Here is a 16821-nt window from a genome sequence, read left to right as displayed (position 1 = left end):
AACAAGTGCCACAGTTTCTATTGTACCTGTCTCTCAAATGGGAGAACCCAGTGTAACCTCCACAGGTTTTGTTTCTCATCCTGACAGTTCTAGAGCAGAAACAGCACAAAGGAAAATGAAATGAAACCCCACATGCATCAAGACTGCAAACACACCAGAACCTCAGGTTCTAGCCTTCCCTTCCATCCTTTTCAAGTAGAACACAGGGTGTTGATTTTTGATTGCGATTTAATCAGAAGTTATCTACAAGAGAAGAGTAGCAATTCCAGTAGATGTTTCTCCGTGAGTATCCAATTCTAGGGGACAAAAATAGTCAGAAACCTATCAGAAAACACTGTTTTAAACAGTCACAGGATTAAGTTTCAACAGCCATTTTGCCTGATCATTTCATAAAAGGAAACAAACAAGCTATTTACATCATGGATACTGTCATGAGTTCACAGCTAGTAAGACAGTCCTCTCTACCACCACGGGGGCCAGTACCAACAGTTTCCAGAAGTCCACTAAGTTAATCTGACAGCAAAGAACAGAAGAAAGTATTGATGAAATTAGAGAACAGAGGAAAAAAATCTTTTAGGAAGAGATGTACAACACCATGCAGACAGTTGGGTACCATCTTAACATCATTTTATTAGATTTAAGCAGGAGCTTTCAGCCTTGCTACCACCTTTGAACTGTTTCAGACAAACTTGATATTAACCAAGTATCCATGCCCTCCTCTTCTCCTAAAGTTTTGGAAGAAGTCCAAGATAAATTAAACCCATTATATGTACTCTTTCTTGTTGCATTAATGAAAATGTAGCTAGATTGCCTCTTTTGAAGTGTATGTAACAATCATGAAGACCCATTAATGGTTAGTGCAAGACTTGTTTTATGCTAATATTTAGAATTCAAAGATGAACTGGTAATTAATACTGCTTTTCCCCTCCCCTCCACGCTCCATGTGGCATGGATATTAGTGTCCTCTGGGCACTTCAAGCCATGCATCATTATAATTTCAACTTGAAGTCTAGAGGGAATTAAACTAACTATGTAATAACAGACGTTAATTATTGTTCTAAACACAGAACACCTGCATGCACTCTCTTTTGAATCGGAAATATGCATACTAAGAAGGTAGGCAAATATGGAAAAAAAAAAATATATGCCTCAAAGTTCTATGTATGCAAATTTCCCAGGAAGAGAAAGTAGTGTTTTAATCTTCACCCTTTTAAATTATGTTAGCTGTTGATAGCACTGCAGTCTCTCTTTGTTTTTGAAAAAGCAAATGCCCACAAAACCAAGTCAAGCTAATGAGCCTGGATGTCTTGCCCTAGGAAGAGGAGAGGCCCATACTCAACCTCTGTTCCTAAGGGAGCACTGTTTTTCTAAATCCTCTTCAACTCTCTCATCAGTCCTACCCAAATGAGTCAACTCTAGAGCTAGTTGGGCAGCATCCACCACATTTGAAACACGACACACAAGGCAAAGGCTTCGCTGGCCCACAGTGATGGCAGCAGCTGACTGACCGAACATTTGTGTAGCTCCAAACAAGATGCATCACTTTTCTCCAATGGCGTTGGCTCTGAGCACATCATACACCTTCTCACTATAAAGGAACATGAATGTCTAAGTTTTATTGCTACATGAGTTGCACAACCATTTAGGTCAATTTGAATTTTGCATTTTCACAAGAAACTTATCAAATAGATTGTACATTTCCTTACAACTAATAACATGTCATTAATCCAAAAAAAGTGGATACTGCCATTAAGTTGCCCTTCATTTTAGCCCCAGACTGAACACCAGCTCAGTTTTGAATTTCCATACATGCTAGAGGCTCACAGAGAAACAAACAGAAGGAGAATGCCTTATTTCAACTTCATGGACAGCTGCTCACCTTCCCGTACAACCTCCTCCACTCTCTGAACCAGAACATGGCAGACACAACCAAAGCTATATCCATATCTTCCTGTTCTCCATAAATCTACAGGAATAAGCTGAGAAATAAGAGTCACCACTATAAGAGATGGTGCAAGTTCTTTTATCAAGACATGCAAGAAGCTTGAATAAAGGATTAAACAGGGATTCTGCACAGACATGTGTACTTAGTTAAATATATATGGAAGCACCAGAGTTTAGTTGAGAAAAAACTTGATCGTCATGTTCCCGAAACAAATGCTTGTATCGTATTCCAGCAGCAGAACTGAATCTTCTGAACAGTACTTTGTGGCTACAGTAAATTTTTATCACATGCTTGCAGCACTAAGCACTACACTGTATTTAATTACCATTAAAAATGAACTGCTTGCAGCAGCAAATAAACACAGTGTACAATAGTGTATGTAGCCTACATTTCCAAGGTACCTATTGGAATATATGTCAACAAAGACTTGATCAATCCCACCATAACTAAGCAGCATCAGAACTTTAATATCAAACTCTGTCTTTCAGATTAATGTGAACTGGAGGGGATCTGACCCCTACTGACTTCTCTGGTGGGCACCAGTGTTACAGCTTTCCTCATAAGGATGAGTATCAATGGAGAAATAGAATGAAGACACGTAAAGAAAACTAACAATAGAAAACCTGGAGACTAATTCTGCTAGTCTAAAGCTGGACTCACAATTCAAGAATGCGTATTAATGAATACTTTTCAATTTATTTGGTCCTTCATATGCCACCGACTCTTTCACTGTTCTGTCTTCTCCAGATTCTTTGGCAAGCTGAAACTTCACGGATTACCAAATCTTGAAAATCCATCCTAAGGGTTTAGGAACAAACAAATTATCACTGAACAGCAAGCTGCCACAAGTCAGACTATCTTTTCCTGCAGCTAAAGCTTATTTTATATACCTTACATCTGTGGTGATCTGGGAGTAGATATGAACAGCTTGTGAAGACCTGTTGATATGCAACAGTTTGTTTTTCCAAGGCATGTGACAATTAGGTTCTGACAGTCCACATTTTAAGCCCAGGACATGCAGTGTTAGAAAAAAAAAGAGATTTAAGTTCTGGGAATCAACTTCTACAGAATTGCCACCAGCTGGGTTTGAGCAACCACTTCACCCCTCACCTCTCACAGAGCAAGAGGAGATGTGCAGTGACTACAAGCTATAAATCATACAACCCTGAAGTTATCACAGCTTAACACCAAACATCAGAAGGTACTGCAGGAGCACAAACTATTTGACAGCCAACATCTTAAGTATGTATGCAAGTCTAAACATTTAAGTTTCTCTACTTCCTTCCCTTCCTCACCTTCTGACAAAAGAAAGCATTGGTCGGTGTGGATGAATCATGGAAACAATACTCTGTTCTACAAAGGTCTACAATAGCCAACTACAACACTAAAAAATTTTGGGCCTATTTATAAACATATGGTTTAAACAACAGTTTATAACCAACACAGGAAGTGTAAAAACTCCATGTTGTGATACAAGGAAAATCATGTTATTGTAAAGTAAAAGGTAACTAGAAATACCAAAAGTACCTAAAACAATTTTTTGTACATTAAGAAACTGCCACTAAAACATATTAGGCAGCAGCACAGGTGCAATGCTATTAAAACTGTCCTCAACCAATAGGAATAACAGTAAATGGTACCAAAAATGGCACACCCTAAAGTACTTCTTCCTCAGTCTTGGAGCAGATCAATAATTAAGCCATTTACATTTTTCTTAACTTACTGCTTAAAGTAAGTGTCAGTCAAGACTTCCAAGTATGAACAAGCTCCCTAATCAGAACTTCAGTTCTCCAGCTGGAATCCTGGACCTTCAAAGTGCAGATTGTGTTTTAAAGCAGATATTTCAACGTTACAAATGCTATAAACAGAATTATACATATTCAGGGAAAAAGAGACTGAAATAATCCTATTTGATGTGTTAGATTAATTATCATCTCATACAATATTTCACTATAATTTGCACATACAGAACTGCTTTGGAAGGAGCAAGGAAAGCTAGCTCTACCTGAAACAAGCGTTTTCTACCAACTGTAAGATACTGCACCAATACTAATACTAATTCCAATTTGAACATTAGATGCTTAAAGTTATTTAAGCTGGTTTGTTCGAAGTACTAGAATGCATAGGAGAAACTAGAGGCCTAGTGGACTAGCTGGAAGTAGACGAGGCATTGCAAAAACAATTTAAGTGGAATAGCAATCAAATAGTAATGCACTGAACAGAAAAGACCAGAAACACATGCTGCTAGGAACAAGATATACGTAATCGGGACTTTCAAGCCCAAAGCAGGATGCAAACAGATTGCAGTTTATGTACTAATACTCCAGTCTTATCTCAGATTTAGAAAAAAAAACTTCAGAGAATGAGCACCTGTGCATCTGTCCAAGGGGCATATAATTGGTTACTCAAGGACTATTAGGCTGTTTCTTAGCAACCTCTGCAAGCTCTAATCAAGTAAGACTAAGATTGTCATTTAGCCTTGAAACGCCTGGCCCTTTGCATCTAATATAGCATTCTAACTGCTACTGAGGAGCAAACAGTTATTTCAACCACAGATAAAATCCGTGATTACTATGCGTTTCAGCTGAGGGTACCTCTTATCATTTGCTATCAGGGGATCTTCATGTCAAATATGCTTTTTACACTTAATTTAGTGTCCGAAACAGCAATTCATTAAATAAACCTTTAAATTTCTTCCTTTTTATACAAAATAAAGGCTAACTACAACTCAAAAAAAAAGTGACCTTGGGAATAAAGTTTAATATGTGAGTAGAAGCTATAGCTCAACTCTTACACAACATTTTAACGGTAAAACATTCTCCAAATATAATTACAAGAAAAAAAAGCTTAATATCAAAAGCAGCAGTAGAGACATTTTAGGTAAATAACAAGCATTTATCTCAGAGCTCAGTGGTATTTAAATCTTTGGTGATGCTAAAATGTATCTACACATTGGATTCCTAAAACCAAGTATCTTTGAGCAAAACTCTGGCCATCAGACCAGGAAAAATAAAAAAGCCAGAGGCATCTGAGTAAATGAAAAATAAACTAATCTGTACAGTGTCATTGCTCACCTATAGTATCTATGGTCATATGATAGTCTCCACTTAAGACAGCAGTCTTAAGTTTTATGTATTTTTCCTTATACCGTAAGCAAAGGCACCAAAAGTCTACAGTTAAACCAGGACAGTCGCTCCTCCCTGACACAAGATCATCTACCCGAGAACTATCTATTGCACAGCTCTTCCAGCTCTCCCCCTCCCAACAGGTCTCCAAGGTTGTACAGCAAGGGAAGGCAGCAGCTCTAAGAGGGTCCCACCACTCCATAAGGAGGCACAAGTTCAGCAGGTGCCCAGCAGGACCTACCACAGAGGGTCTTAGCCATCCATACCGCTTCATTCTGCAACCCTGGGGGCAGTGGACAGGGTTCGTGTCCACCTCCTGCTCACACGGCACCTCAACAGGGAGCTCCAAAGCCACCAACTGGACATGGCAGATAGTAAGGCCAGCTGTCACCTCCAGCCAAAGATGGATAAACTTTAGACACTAACCAGAAGCCACAGCAGCTTTCTAGCAAGAAGCCCAAAGGCATATCCAAGTGCTGGAGAGGTAAAGAACAGTGGAGTCACTGCCAAGGAACAGCAGCAACTATCCTTTGGGTAGGCATCTGGCTAACCATTAAGCAGCCAAAGCAATGCCTGTATACCCTTATTCCTTGCTTCTTGAAGTAGCTTCTCTCCTCCCAAATTGCTGCTCCCAAGCTGCTTCTAGATCAGAGGATTACTAGCAGCTAGAGTTGGAGAGGACCAAGGAAAGTACACAATGTGCTAGCAGGAAAGCGCCCTCCCTTTTTAGTCTCTTCAGTAGGCTGAGAAGCTGTGAACTAGAGCAAGCAATGAAAACAGGACCCACACAGAGTTGACAAAACATGGGCTTTGTTTTCAGAAGAGGAGGGAGGGAAGCTTTCAGGCACAGAGCAATTTAAAGCTTCTGCAGATGAGTAAGGATCCTATGTGATCATAGCTGCTTTATTAACTTAATAAAAGAGTTTCTAAAGTACATTCATAGCGTGTATTTCAGAGCCAACACTTGCAGAAAGCTACACCTACAGGGACAACAAGTGAAGGAGTCAGACTGCACAGGAAGGACGGATTCCACTCCTCTCACCTACAGGTGTTGCTCAAGAGGGGCCAGGCAGCTACTGGCCCACAGAGACGAGACAAACGAAAGCCATTTTAAAAGTTAAAGACAAAATCATCATCATTTACCTTGCACATCTGTCTCAAATACAGTCCTTCTCATACAATAAAAACTTTGTTACAACTGATTAATGACAAACAGATTAAAAATGCACTACACTATTTCTGGCATTTTTTTTATACCCAGGAAGCAGTTGGGTTACATCATTTATTTTTTGACAGAAACATGGTTTTTTTTGCAGCTTTTGTGCTGACAGTGAACTCAGTAACTCAGAGCGAGCTGGAGTTGAACAAGGAACACAAGCAGCACCATCAAACACATAAAGCGGCTTTTACAACACAAAGCTTCCCAGCATCTACCCCACCAGATTTCCTTGAACTTCACAGGACCGCTCAGAAAGCCTACAGTGCAGTGGGAACACGGCCCAATTAGGCCAAACATCACAAGTCTGATATAAACACAACCAATTATGGTTTTACCCCAAGCAACTATGTTAAAGATAAACCTGATTGTTTTAAGATTAAAGCTACAAGGAGTCATGTTTTTAGCAGACCCTTCATATGCAGACTTTTTTTTTTTTTTTGAGAAAAACATGTTTGAAACATCTTCAAACAGCCCAAAGAGAGTGCTACGGAGCCTTCATCATGTTGCGGTGAAGGGAACATGCTCTGTTTCTACCTCGCCCTGTTCTCCAGCTCACATCTCAAGTGTAATCCTCACAGCTTTAGTACCTATTCCCTTTTCAGTCATATATTTAATGCCCACACCAGCTGTGTGGCTAGGAGGGCAGTACTTATTGATTGGCAGGAGTACCTTCTGGAATAGAGATTAGAAAGATGATAAGAGGTGTATAAGCATACCACTCTCAGTGTCTGGGAGGTAAGGTTATTTGTTTGCACGTTTTCAGTTCAGCCTCAGTGTTTCTAATAAATAAGCAAGTATTTATTTAAGGAAGCTTTGAAGGAGTATAAATAGAAATGTTCTTTACTATCTGACCATCCCTGTGACATTCAAAAACCTCTCAGAACTTTAAGGTATAAAAGCTTAAATAGTTAGCAAAATACTGTCCTCCGAGGCCTATTTATTTCAAAGACATAAGAAATTCTAGATCTAGTGACATCAATGTATGAAAGATTAGGAGTGCAAAGAATATTTCTGCTTAAAATTAGAAGGCAGATTTTCTATAGTTACATGAAACTTAAGTCTTTAGGCTTTCTATTCTAGGCAAGCTGCAAATAGTTGCTGGCACACAGAGCATGCCAATAATAAATCCCTTTTTCAAAGGGTGGTTCTGAAGTGCTCACCATGAAGGCCTTGATTCTTTTTTAGAGGTGACACCTGCAGCTGCTATTGAAATCAACTGGAGTTGTCACTAAGCAGCATTGCTAAAGTCAGTCTCTAAAACATCACCCAATCATCATCTTTTAAGAAAGAGCATAACAAAACCTGCAAGCTACTCTTTGCATTTGTGTAACTTGAAAATAAGGGATATTATTTATATAACAAGCCATTCTCCCAATCTCAGCCTTTTGTTTCTGATCAAAAGAAGTCTGAAGGCAAAGACAGCACTGAGCAGCCGAAAGACAATTCCCTGATCTACTAGGAAACACGGATCCATGTCTTCTGATCCACAATATATTTGTCTGTGAACTGCAACAGGCAGGGAAAGGTTTTATGAGCACAAGGGCTACAGGTGGTTTCTCAAAATAAAGCAACAGTTTGGCATGCCAGCCACCACAGCAGTCCTGGGGTCCACTGACAAGGCAATGGGGAAGAGTCCATGAGCAAGCACCAAGTTTGGGGCATGAGGTGTGTCAGGGAGAGCAGTCAGGTATGAAAAAGTAAGCTTTGTACTATCAGCAGAGCCTTCCACCCGGGGAAAAAGAAGTTAAGCTGCAGGCAAATAAGACATTAAACATCTACATAGTTCATATATGGCTATCAACTACATGTTTGTTTTGTTGGTTTTTCTTCCCTGCTGACTTCCTCTGCTAAGGAGGTGTGATGTGTGTGCATTATAACCCATCACTACACCAGGTGAATTTTACATTTTGGTATAAGGTCTTGCTCTCAGTTATTATTCCCTGTCCTTGGGTCTTGCTTGGGACATGTGGTTGTATGCACTGATTTATTTTAAAGGGAGTCTCAATGGAGCAAAGAACAATCATTTAGAGGTGAAGCTTCCTGCGTACCACTTGAGAATGCTTCATTTGTAAAATTCTGATTTTTTTCATTAGAAAAGTATACATACTGTTCCTCAGGTACAACTGCGTACAAATACCTTTTTCAGTGCTAAATGGCTTAACTTTAAGCATATCTGTCACAGTGGATTGTCATTCAAGCTGACAGGATGCACATTTTCTCTTTTGGGAAGCACAAAGTAATCTAATCTGGGATGTTTTCATTACAGTGCCTGAAGATCCTGATCAGAGAGTAGCAATGGCTGTGCTACGTCAGAAGACAGACCTACTGCAGACCTACCAGCCACACAAAAATAGACATGAACATATCCTACGGTGAGGCTACCTAGTTCCCTACAGGCACCAAGGATCCCAGATGACGTGCTTCAAGGCTAAATGCCTTCAAGGGCCTAACCACCTTCATAATATACAGTTTTTTTCAAATTAAAAGGATTGAAAGAGATTGATGCAGAGTCCTAAACTGAAGTAGACAACATCTGAAAGAGCCAAAGAGAACACTGTACCCATTAAGTAATAAAAGCTATAAGGTCAAGTATTCCGGCTCAGGTTTTGGCAGGGGAGGGGCTGCTTTCTAAGAAATTCAACATTTATTGCTGCAGCCAAGTCATCCTCTCAACAGCTTTACATATTTTATGGTTCGCGCTCCTGTGTATGTTTTAGATCAAGACTGAACCCTTCCAGGCATTTGGATGAGACTCACATATGGACTGCACGTGGATGAAACTCACACAGAACCTGGATACTAAGTTTATATACTTCCACATATTTTTATCTACCTGAAAGCTAACAGTACTTCGGAAGTTTAGAAAAGGGTGCCACAATCACGCTCTAAATAGGAAAAACGTAAGATCAGTGCTTAAAAATAAATAAAATCAGATGCTCGCATTCTAGTGCAGAAGGCACCTTTTACCCAAGCAAGCTGTGAGGGCTGCCTGAACCTCTCCTACCCCTTCTTCAGACAGACACACAGAGCCCAGCTAAGCACCAAGGAAAAAGTGAAATTTCTGGTTTCTGCTACTTATCTCCAAGGCCTTGAACTCTGAAGTTCACCTGCGGAGCTCAGAGTATATTGTCCTCGTAAGTGCACTGAACCCTCAGTCGCACTAGAATCACAAGAACAGAGGGGCTGAGGGGAGATGATGCATGCTATAACACAGGATTTCAACATCCACGACTAGTCAGAACAATTCCTCTATATGACTAATTAACTGAAGTAATGGATGCCATACTTGTACTTATGGTGCAGGAAGAAGCTGTGAATTCCCTGAGGGAAGGAACAGGGTGGAGGGAAAAACCACACACGCACAACTCCATTTCATGCCACCTTGCAAAGGAGTACGAAAAACGTTTCCACACAACACATCCAGCAGAATTCCTGCAACTTTAAAACCTCTTCTTCAGAAGCAGCCTTCAAAGTAATCCCTCTTTTATTGAGCCCAACTCTAAAATTCTGCCAATAACCTGTTATTGATAAATATTGCTGTGCAAGGTACTTCTGAAGCTTCAGTGTCTGAATTAACAGCTTTGTGATAGGAAGAACGAAAAACAAATAACAAACCAAACACGTTCAAGTCTAATGAACCTGAACTGTATAAGTGATAAGAATTAACTCTTCAAAGCTACTTGTTGGGTTTTTTTTTTTGTTTCAAAGTCGCACAAATTTTAATTGCATCATTTGTTAACAATCTCAAATGAGCGTTAAACTTCAAGTTTTACAGCAGGAGGTAAAGAAAAAAAATGTGAGGTAGGTGGGTGAAGAAGACAGCTGTATTGTTCTAGCTGTTCCTCGGTCTCTCCCACTGCCAGATTTCTGTGGATGATATATCCCAAGGTAGCAATTTTAAGAACTTTTTGGCAATACCCCAAGCTCCTCTTCCAAATCAGAGATCAGACTAATGACATTAAAAAAGACAGGAAATATGAATAAACTGGATAAGTGACACTGTATCAAACGGTGGAAGCTACTGAACTCTGGTACTGCAGTTTTACACAAGACACACTTGTCCAAATTTAAATTAAAATTAAAAAAAAAAAATTAAAGTAAAATTAAAAAAAAAAAATCAGTATAGCAAAGCCAAGGCCAAAAAACCCCACCTTTCAAGATACTGCTTGCCTTAGAGCTACTGTTAACTTAAGACACTGCAATATCAAACAGACATCAAGAAAACCTCCCTCGAGCAATTTAAACATTAATGCATTAGTCTCCTTAAGTGAGGGCGTTATTCAGATGAGGCTCAGTAAGAAGCCCACATATACCAGTGCTGGCTTTCACTAGGGATGGATTTCTCAGTCCTGAAAATCCAGTCTAGAACTACTGAAGTAACTCCTTTGCTCACTGCCAGCACCTGGGCAAATTTGTTTAATAACCAAAGGACACACTTTCTGATTCTCTTCAGTCTCGTCCCATCCCAGCATATTAAATAAAGGAATGTTAATTTCATTACTGTTGCATAGCAAAAGAAAAAGTCTATGAAAAGACTATGTCTGACTGTTGGTTCTTGTTTGCAAACTTGAGTAGAGAGAATATTACTTGAGAATAATTTTGAAATTACTGCAGGGAGTTGAAACTTAGCCCAGGAACTGAGTCTCCTTCAAAAAACCCTTGCATAAAACTAGCATTAAAGTTAAGCCTCTCCTTCCAGAATCTGTACAGCTTATGTACAGTTGTGACAAAGATGCCGTGTTCCCCATGAACAGACTGAACATCCAGAGTTCAAAATGCTTTTACAACACACAGGAGAGACTCCTTTCCATGAGCGCATCCACGGACTGCAATACAGGGGCTGTTTTTAAAAGTACAACTACTCCACAGCTTATTTTTAGAATCAAAGGTGGGCAGGGAGAGTATTCAGTAAACCTTCCGAAAATCAGCCAGCCACCCACTGAACTGCAGTGGTACCGTTTAAATAAATTACAGGCTGCTTTGCAACAGCTGCAAAAAAATCGCCATAAAGAAAGACCAAAGACTTCCAACCCTTTAAAATGCTGGAGGCAATGACACAAGAAACAAGAGCAGACGGGGCACTGTATGCTAGAGACACTGTGGTGATTTACCTGCAAGAGGTAGGTCAAACAGGCCTTTCTTAGGACTTGATGAGCATAGAACAACAATATCCGGCAGCTGCAAGGTAGGAATGTGCTTATTCCAACAGAGAAAAACCAAAGAAGGCTGGGCTTAGGGACCTGCATTGCAAGGATTATCAAACTCTCCTCTTGTTTCAAGTAGCAATACCAGAAACTGGCAAAATACAAGTGTGAGTCAAGTTAACCTTTACTTCCTCATGCAGATAACATATTTTTGAGGTGCTAACGTTACTGAAATCTCTTACTGAAGAGTTTATTATTTCATAAAGCCTGTATTAAATGGTCAATTAAAAGGAGAAAGAAGCTTAATTTTCCCTTTGATCTTTTAACTTAAGAGCGGAGTTCTAAATACCCTGTTTTTATAGTATTGGATATACCTCTTAACAGGAACCTTTCTGTGTCCAACAGGTCACAGGACCAACAAAAGCAATCAAAACACCCCAACTTGGCAAACAGAACCTGAGTGCCTCTGTGCAGAGAAATTTACCATTGTACTATTCTTTTTGTATTTTTTTAACCATCTAACTCCAGCAAAAACCCAACCCCAAATAGCATTCAGTTCTTAATTTGAGGTACGGGTGCGTCAGGTTGGAGCTCAGAAAGTTAAGAGATTTACGTGGACTAGAAACGCAAACGAGCAGTTTTGTTCATGACTATTCCTAGGAGCAGTTTTCCAGCAACAAAGCTATGTCTCTCAAGAGGTCAGTTAGTCACCAGGTGCCAAATACGACCCACAGGTACCGGGGCTCCCGATCCCCATCTCGGGCATTGCACCATCCCCATTCCTCGGCGCCTCACGACTTGCCGCTTCCACCCCGTGCCCCACTTGGAAGAGCCCGGAGCAACAGCTGCGAAACTCCCGGCAGGATCCTACCTGCCCGCTGCCGGGCAGCCAGCCCGGCCGGCCCTCCCGCCCACCGCTCCCGGACCGGCCCCGAGAGGCACGTGGAGCGCCCCATCCTCCGAGGCCGAGCGCAGCGCACGGGGAGGTGGGGGATGGATGAGGGCGCGGGTCAGACACCCCCGAGATCCTGCGGGGAGGGACGGGCAGAGGTGCTCGCACGCCCACGGCTCCCGCCACCACAGAGCCGAGGCAGGGGTCCGTTTTCGGACAAGATCAGTGCAGCGCTCCGCTTCGGGCGCTCCCCCCCATTAGTGTGCCCGGAGGAGAGCAGCCCCAGCCGCCCTTGGCCCCTCGGGGGACGCGAACCCGCGCCCGCCCCCGCGCAGGTGCGGGCCCCGCTGCGCTCGGGAGGCCCCTCCCGCCCACCGGCGGCGCCTCCCGCCCCGCAGCCCCCGCGCGCCGCCGAGCGGCCCCGCCCGCGCCCCAGGAGGGGCGGCAGCTCGCGCCCTTCGCGAGCCGCGGCACGCGCCCTGCGCCGCGCCCCCACCTGCGCCGCGCGCCCGCCCGGCGGCGCCCCCTGCCGGGGACAGCCCCGCGCTGCGCGGAGCGGGGGAGGGGGCGCTCCGCGGCCCCGGGGTGCGCTGCTACCGTCGGGCTGCGGCTGTCGGGCGGGTCTTCACAGCCTTGTTACTGATTTCTTACGCTTCCGCGCACAAGCCGCACAGAGCCGCACCTGCGGCCGGTACGGGAGCCCCTCACGCGGTCCGCCCGCAGCCGCTCCCCGGCACCCCCGGGCGCTCCTCACCAGCAAACCCCTGCGAGGCTGTCGCGGCCCCCACGCCCCTCGGCGGGGCGAGGGGTGGGCACAGCCCCCGCATCCCCCTCCGCCACCCGTGCCCCGCAGCTCCGAGAGGCGACCGGCCCCGCCCGGGCCGCGCACCGGCAGCTCTCCCGGCTTTCTAACGGAGGAGCGGGCAGCTGCTGCAGAACCGACCGGGGTGGCGAGGGGGGGAACAAAAAAAAGGGGCGATAACAAAAACGCGATCATCAACCTACCGGCCATGCAAACTGAAAGGGAATAACAATCCTGCCCGTCTCGGGGGTTCTGCCTTGATGGGAGTATCTGTTGTTATTCAAATAGAAAATATTTCCACCGAGAACGGGGGTAGATCCGAATCCGTAGTTGCAGGGTCCGACCGGAGTGATCTTGGCCTGATATTCCTTGAGGCAGACTTTCACGTAAGTGTCGCACTCGTCCCGGGTACAGTCCTGGTTCTGGGGGCTTTTCATGCCATCGCAGCATTCCCCATTGAACAACTCGCCGTTTACATTCCGCACCGAGTTAAGCTGCAGCTCGAAATAGCCCGTGGACCGGGACACCTAAAAATAAAAATCAAGGGGGAGACAGCCTCGTTACTACCGCGGCCAGGGGCAGCGCCGGGAGCGCGGGGCTACGGCGAAGCGCTCCGCGGTTCTCCCCCCCGCAACTTTCGCCAGCTGCGGGTTTAACCCCACCGCGCCAGCATATATATATATATATAAGATATGCGCAAGGTGGAAGCGCGGACGGGAGGAGGGAGCCGCGCCGCCAGCAGCAGCGCCCCGCGGACGGGAGCGGAGCCCCCCGCGCCCCCCTACCTGCACGCAGGAGGCGAGGAGCAGCGCCAGGCCGAGCGCGGCGGCGCGGGGGGCCCGGCTCCGCCGGCCGGCGCCCCGCATGCCTGCTGCTCCGCGCGGCCGCCTCAGAGGAGCCCGCCGAGCCCACCGGCCACGGACCGGCGGCCGCTCGCGGCATGGGCGGCGGGGGAGCCGCCCGCAGCGCGCCGGGGGGCGCAGGGCATGAGCTGCCGGCGGGGCCGCCTGGAGCGCTCCGCCGCCGCTCCCCTCCCGCGGGCTCCGCTCGCCCTCTGTGCGCCTCGGCTCCGCGGACACCCAACAAGTAGGTGCCGGAGTGACAGCTTCATTACCCATTCGCCGCCGCTGCCGCCGCCTTCATATTAATGAGGGGGACGGCCCGGCCCCGCGGCCGGCGGGTGGGGCCAGCGCCGCTCCCGCCGCGGCTCTTAAAGGGCGGCGGGCGGCGGTCCCCGTCTTGCCTTGCCTTGCCGCGCCGGTAGCGGGGGGTCTTGCCAGCCCCAGGTGGTGCAGGACAGGGGAGCAAGGCTGGAGAAGCATGAGTGAGGTATGTGCACCCATGCGGGGTGGGAGCGCCCACAGCCGCGGAGGAGCACTTAAGGTGCGTGTGCCCACCCTTGCGTGTAAGTGGATGAGGGTGTGTGTGCATGTGCTGCCATGGAGGACTGCACAGGGTGCATGCACACACACTGTTGGAGAAACACGCGTGGGATATGTGCACCCACGGCTGTGGAGGAGTGTGTAGGGTGGATGCATCCCTGGCCATAGAGGAGCATATGGGGTATTTGCACCCACACTAATGTAGAGCTACACAGCGTGTGTGCACATATAGGTGTGGAAGAGCACGTGTTGCAAGCACACTCACCCAGTCAGGGAGAAGTGTTTGGGGTGGGATCACCCCAGCAACAGAGGAGCATGCACCCACAGCTGTGGATGGGTGCACAGGGTGGGAGCATCTCCAGCTGTGGAGGAGCACATGGGGTGGAATTGCCCACAGCTGTGGAGGAGCACATGTGATGTATGCACTCACAGTCACGGAGAATTGAGCTGGTTGGGAGTGCCCACATCCATGTAGGAGCACACGTGGTGCATGCACATATAGCTGTGGAGATGAACACAGGGTGGAATCATCCACATCTGTGGAAGAGCATGCATGGTGCACGCACCCACAGCTGTGGGGGAGTGTATGGGGTGGGTTCACCCGTGGCTGTAGAGAAACACAAAGTGAGAGCACCCACAGCCCCACAGGAGTGTGTGGCGTGCATGTGCCAACAGCTGCGGAGGAGTACACGGGATGCATGCACCCACAGCCATGTAGAAGCACAAAGGGTGCATGCACCCACAGCCATGTAGAAGTTCACAGGATGGCTCACAGAGTTCTCTCAGTGACGTGCAGTACATGAACCAGATGGCCAAGTGGTGGGATCATGTCCTCCTCCAGTGGTGGATCAAGCAACTCTGAGAGTCACTGAGCAGAGATTTGTCCTTTAGTTTAAGCACCCTGTGATTTTGATCCCTGCTGACAACTATGAAAGCTATACATCCAGACAACTGCATGCTATGGATATGCTATCAAAGCCCAGATCTGCATTTAGGACTTAAGTTTTCCTTCTGTTTCTCTCCCTCCCCTCCCAGTCCCCATTTTAACTCTTTAGTACTGATCATCCACTGGACTGGACAACTGAAGAACAAACGGCTCAGAAATCAAAGGGCTGTCATGTTCCCCTGTGTGGAAAACCCTTCACAGAGCCTCCCCCTGCCTTTTCAGCGCCCCGGCTGCCTCCCATCCCTCCAGCAGCCAGCCGGCACGCTGCTCCTCTGCTATTCATGGCCAGCGTGCAGCTGCAGCTACTCTCCTAGGCTGACACAGCAGCAGCTGCTATATGTGTGCCAGCTGGCTAGCTGCTCTCCAAAATCCTCTTGTCCGCCCCACTCCCCTTGCTTTCCTGCTTCCCCACCTACAGACCTGCTTCTCCTTCCCCACCCACATCTCCCACTCACCACAATCTGCTCTGTTTTCCTACCTCCCCCCTGTCCTGAGCCTACCCCTCTGCTGTCCTGATTCACCTCACTTGCTCTCAGGACGCATCCCCTACTTTCCCTCTCATCCCTCCTGAGCTCAAACAGGAGCTCTCTCAAGTGGAGTGGTGAATATTGATTTTAATTATTTGATGTGTCCTCTCTTTTAAACTGTGCCTTCCAACATAAGTGCATTCAAGCATTTTTTTTGTTAAGGTAACCTCTGGTATAACCACCTTTAGAAGGCGACAAAGGAAAAGCAGGGGAAACTGAGGGATGGCCAATACATCGGTTTAATGTGTTATTTTAAAGTTTTGCTAATTTTGCTTCCAAAGGGATAGACAAATGCTCTTTAGTTTTTAATTACTTTTTCTGATGGCTGAAGGGAAGGAGTTTCTTAGACTTGCTTTCTGCCTAATGATTACTTTGTGGTGGATGGCAGCCAAAATATTTTGCAAGACAGGTATTTTGTTTGCATATATCATCATAAACAAACATAAAACCTCATAATCTACCTTCAGCATTATGTGGTCAGTATGCCTGTGGAGGAAGACATGTATTTTTATCACCAAGCTAAGCAAATGTAATACAGAAGAAAGATGATCCAGTAGTTACAGCATATGCTCAGTCTCTACAGAGCCAAGCTCGGTTACCTGCTGTATCACAGAATTTCTTTGTTACCTGGAGCACGCTGCATGCTCTTTTCATGCTTTGGTTCTGCCTTTGTAAATATTCTACAGTACTCAGAAACTCTGGTGCCATTTTAAAATGCCTTTTCTTGCTGTAACCTGACTTCACAGGAGCAGAGAGGGGAGGTGCAGCTATTTCCAGGCATTCTCTCTGCTCAGGGAAATTTTCATTTTATTCTTCTTGGTACTGCAGCCCCATTTTCA

At 45.6% G+C, this 16821-nt stretch overlaps 1 protein-coding gene across 2 annotated transcripts in view; it reads right to left on the bottom strand.

Annotated features, from left to right (window-relative positions):
• Window positions 1–14260, bottom strand: part of JAG2 (jagged canonical Notch ligand 2) — a 71746-nt gene extending 57486 nt beyond the window's left edge. Inside the window, exons 1-2 of one of the 2 annotated variants that reach the window (XM_065063293.1) lie at window positions 13913–14260; window positions 13331–13654 (exon numbers count right to left, since the gene is read on the bottom strand). In XM_065063293.1, the coding sequence (XP_064919365.1) occupies window positions 13331–13654; window positions 13913–14245 (657 nt within the window). In that variant the 5' untranslated portion in view covers window positions 14246–14260. The remainder of the gene's footprint in view (window positions 1–13330; window positions 13655–13912) is intronic. The other variant, XM_065063294.1, reaches the window with a different exon arrangement.
• Window positions 14261–16821: the final 2561 nt, after the last annotated feature.

The sequence above is a fragment of the Columba livia genome, chromosome 5 (assembly GCF_036013475.1).
Source record: "Columba livia isolate bColLiv1 breed racing homer chromosome 5, bColLiv1.pat.W.v2, whole genome shotgun sequence".
NCBI classification, from domain to species: Eukaryota; Metazoa; Chordata; class Aves; order Columbiformes; family Columbidae; genus Columba; species Columba livia.
The sequence above is the reverse complement of the archived record's forward strand: the minus strand, read 5'-3'. Positions and strand labels throughout refer to the sequence as shown.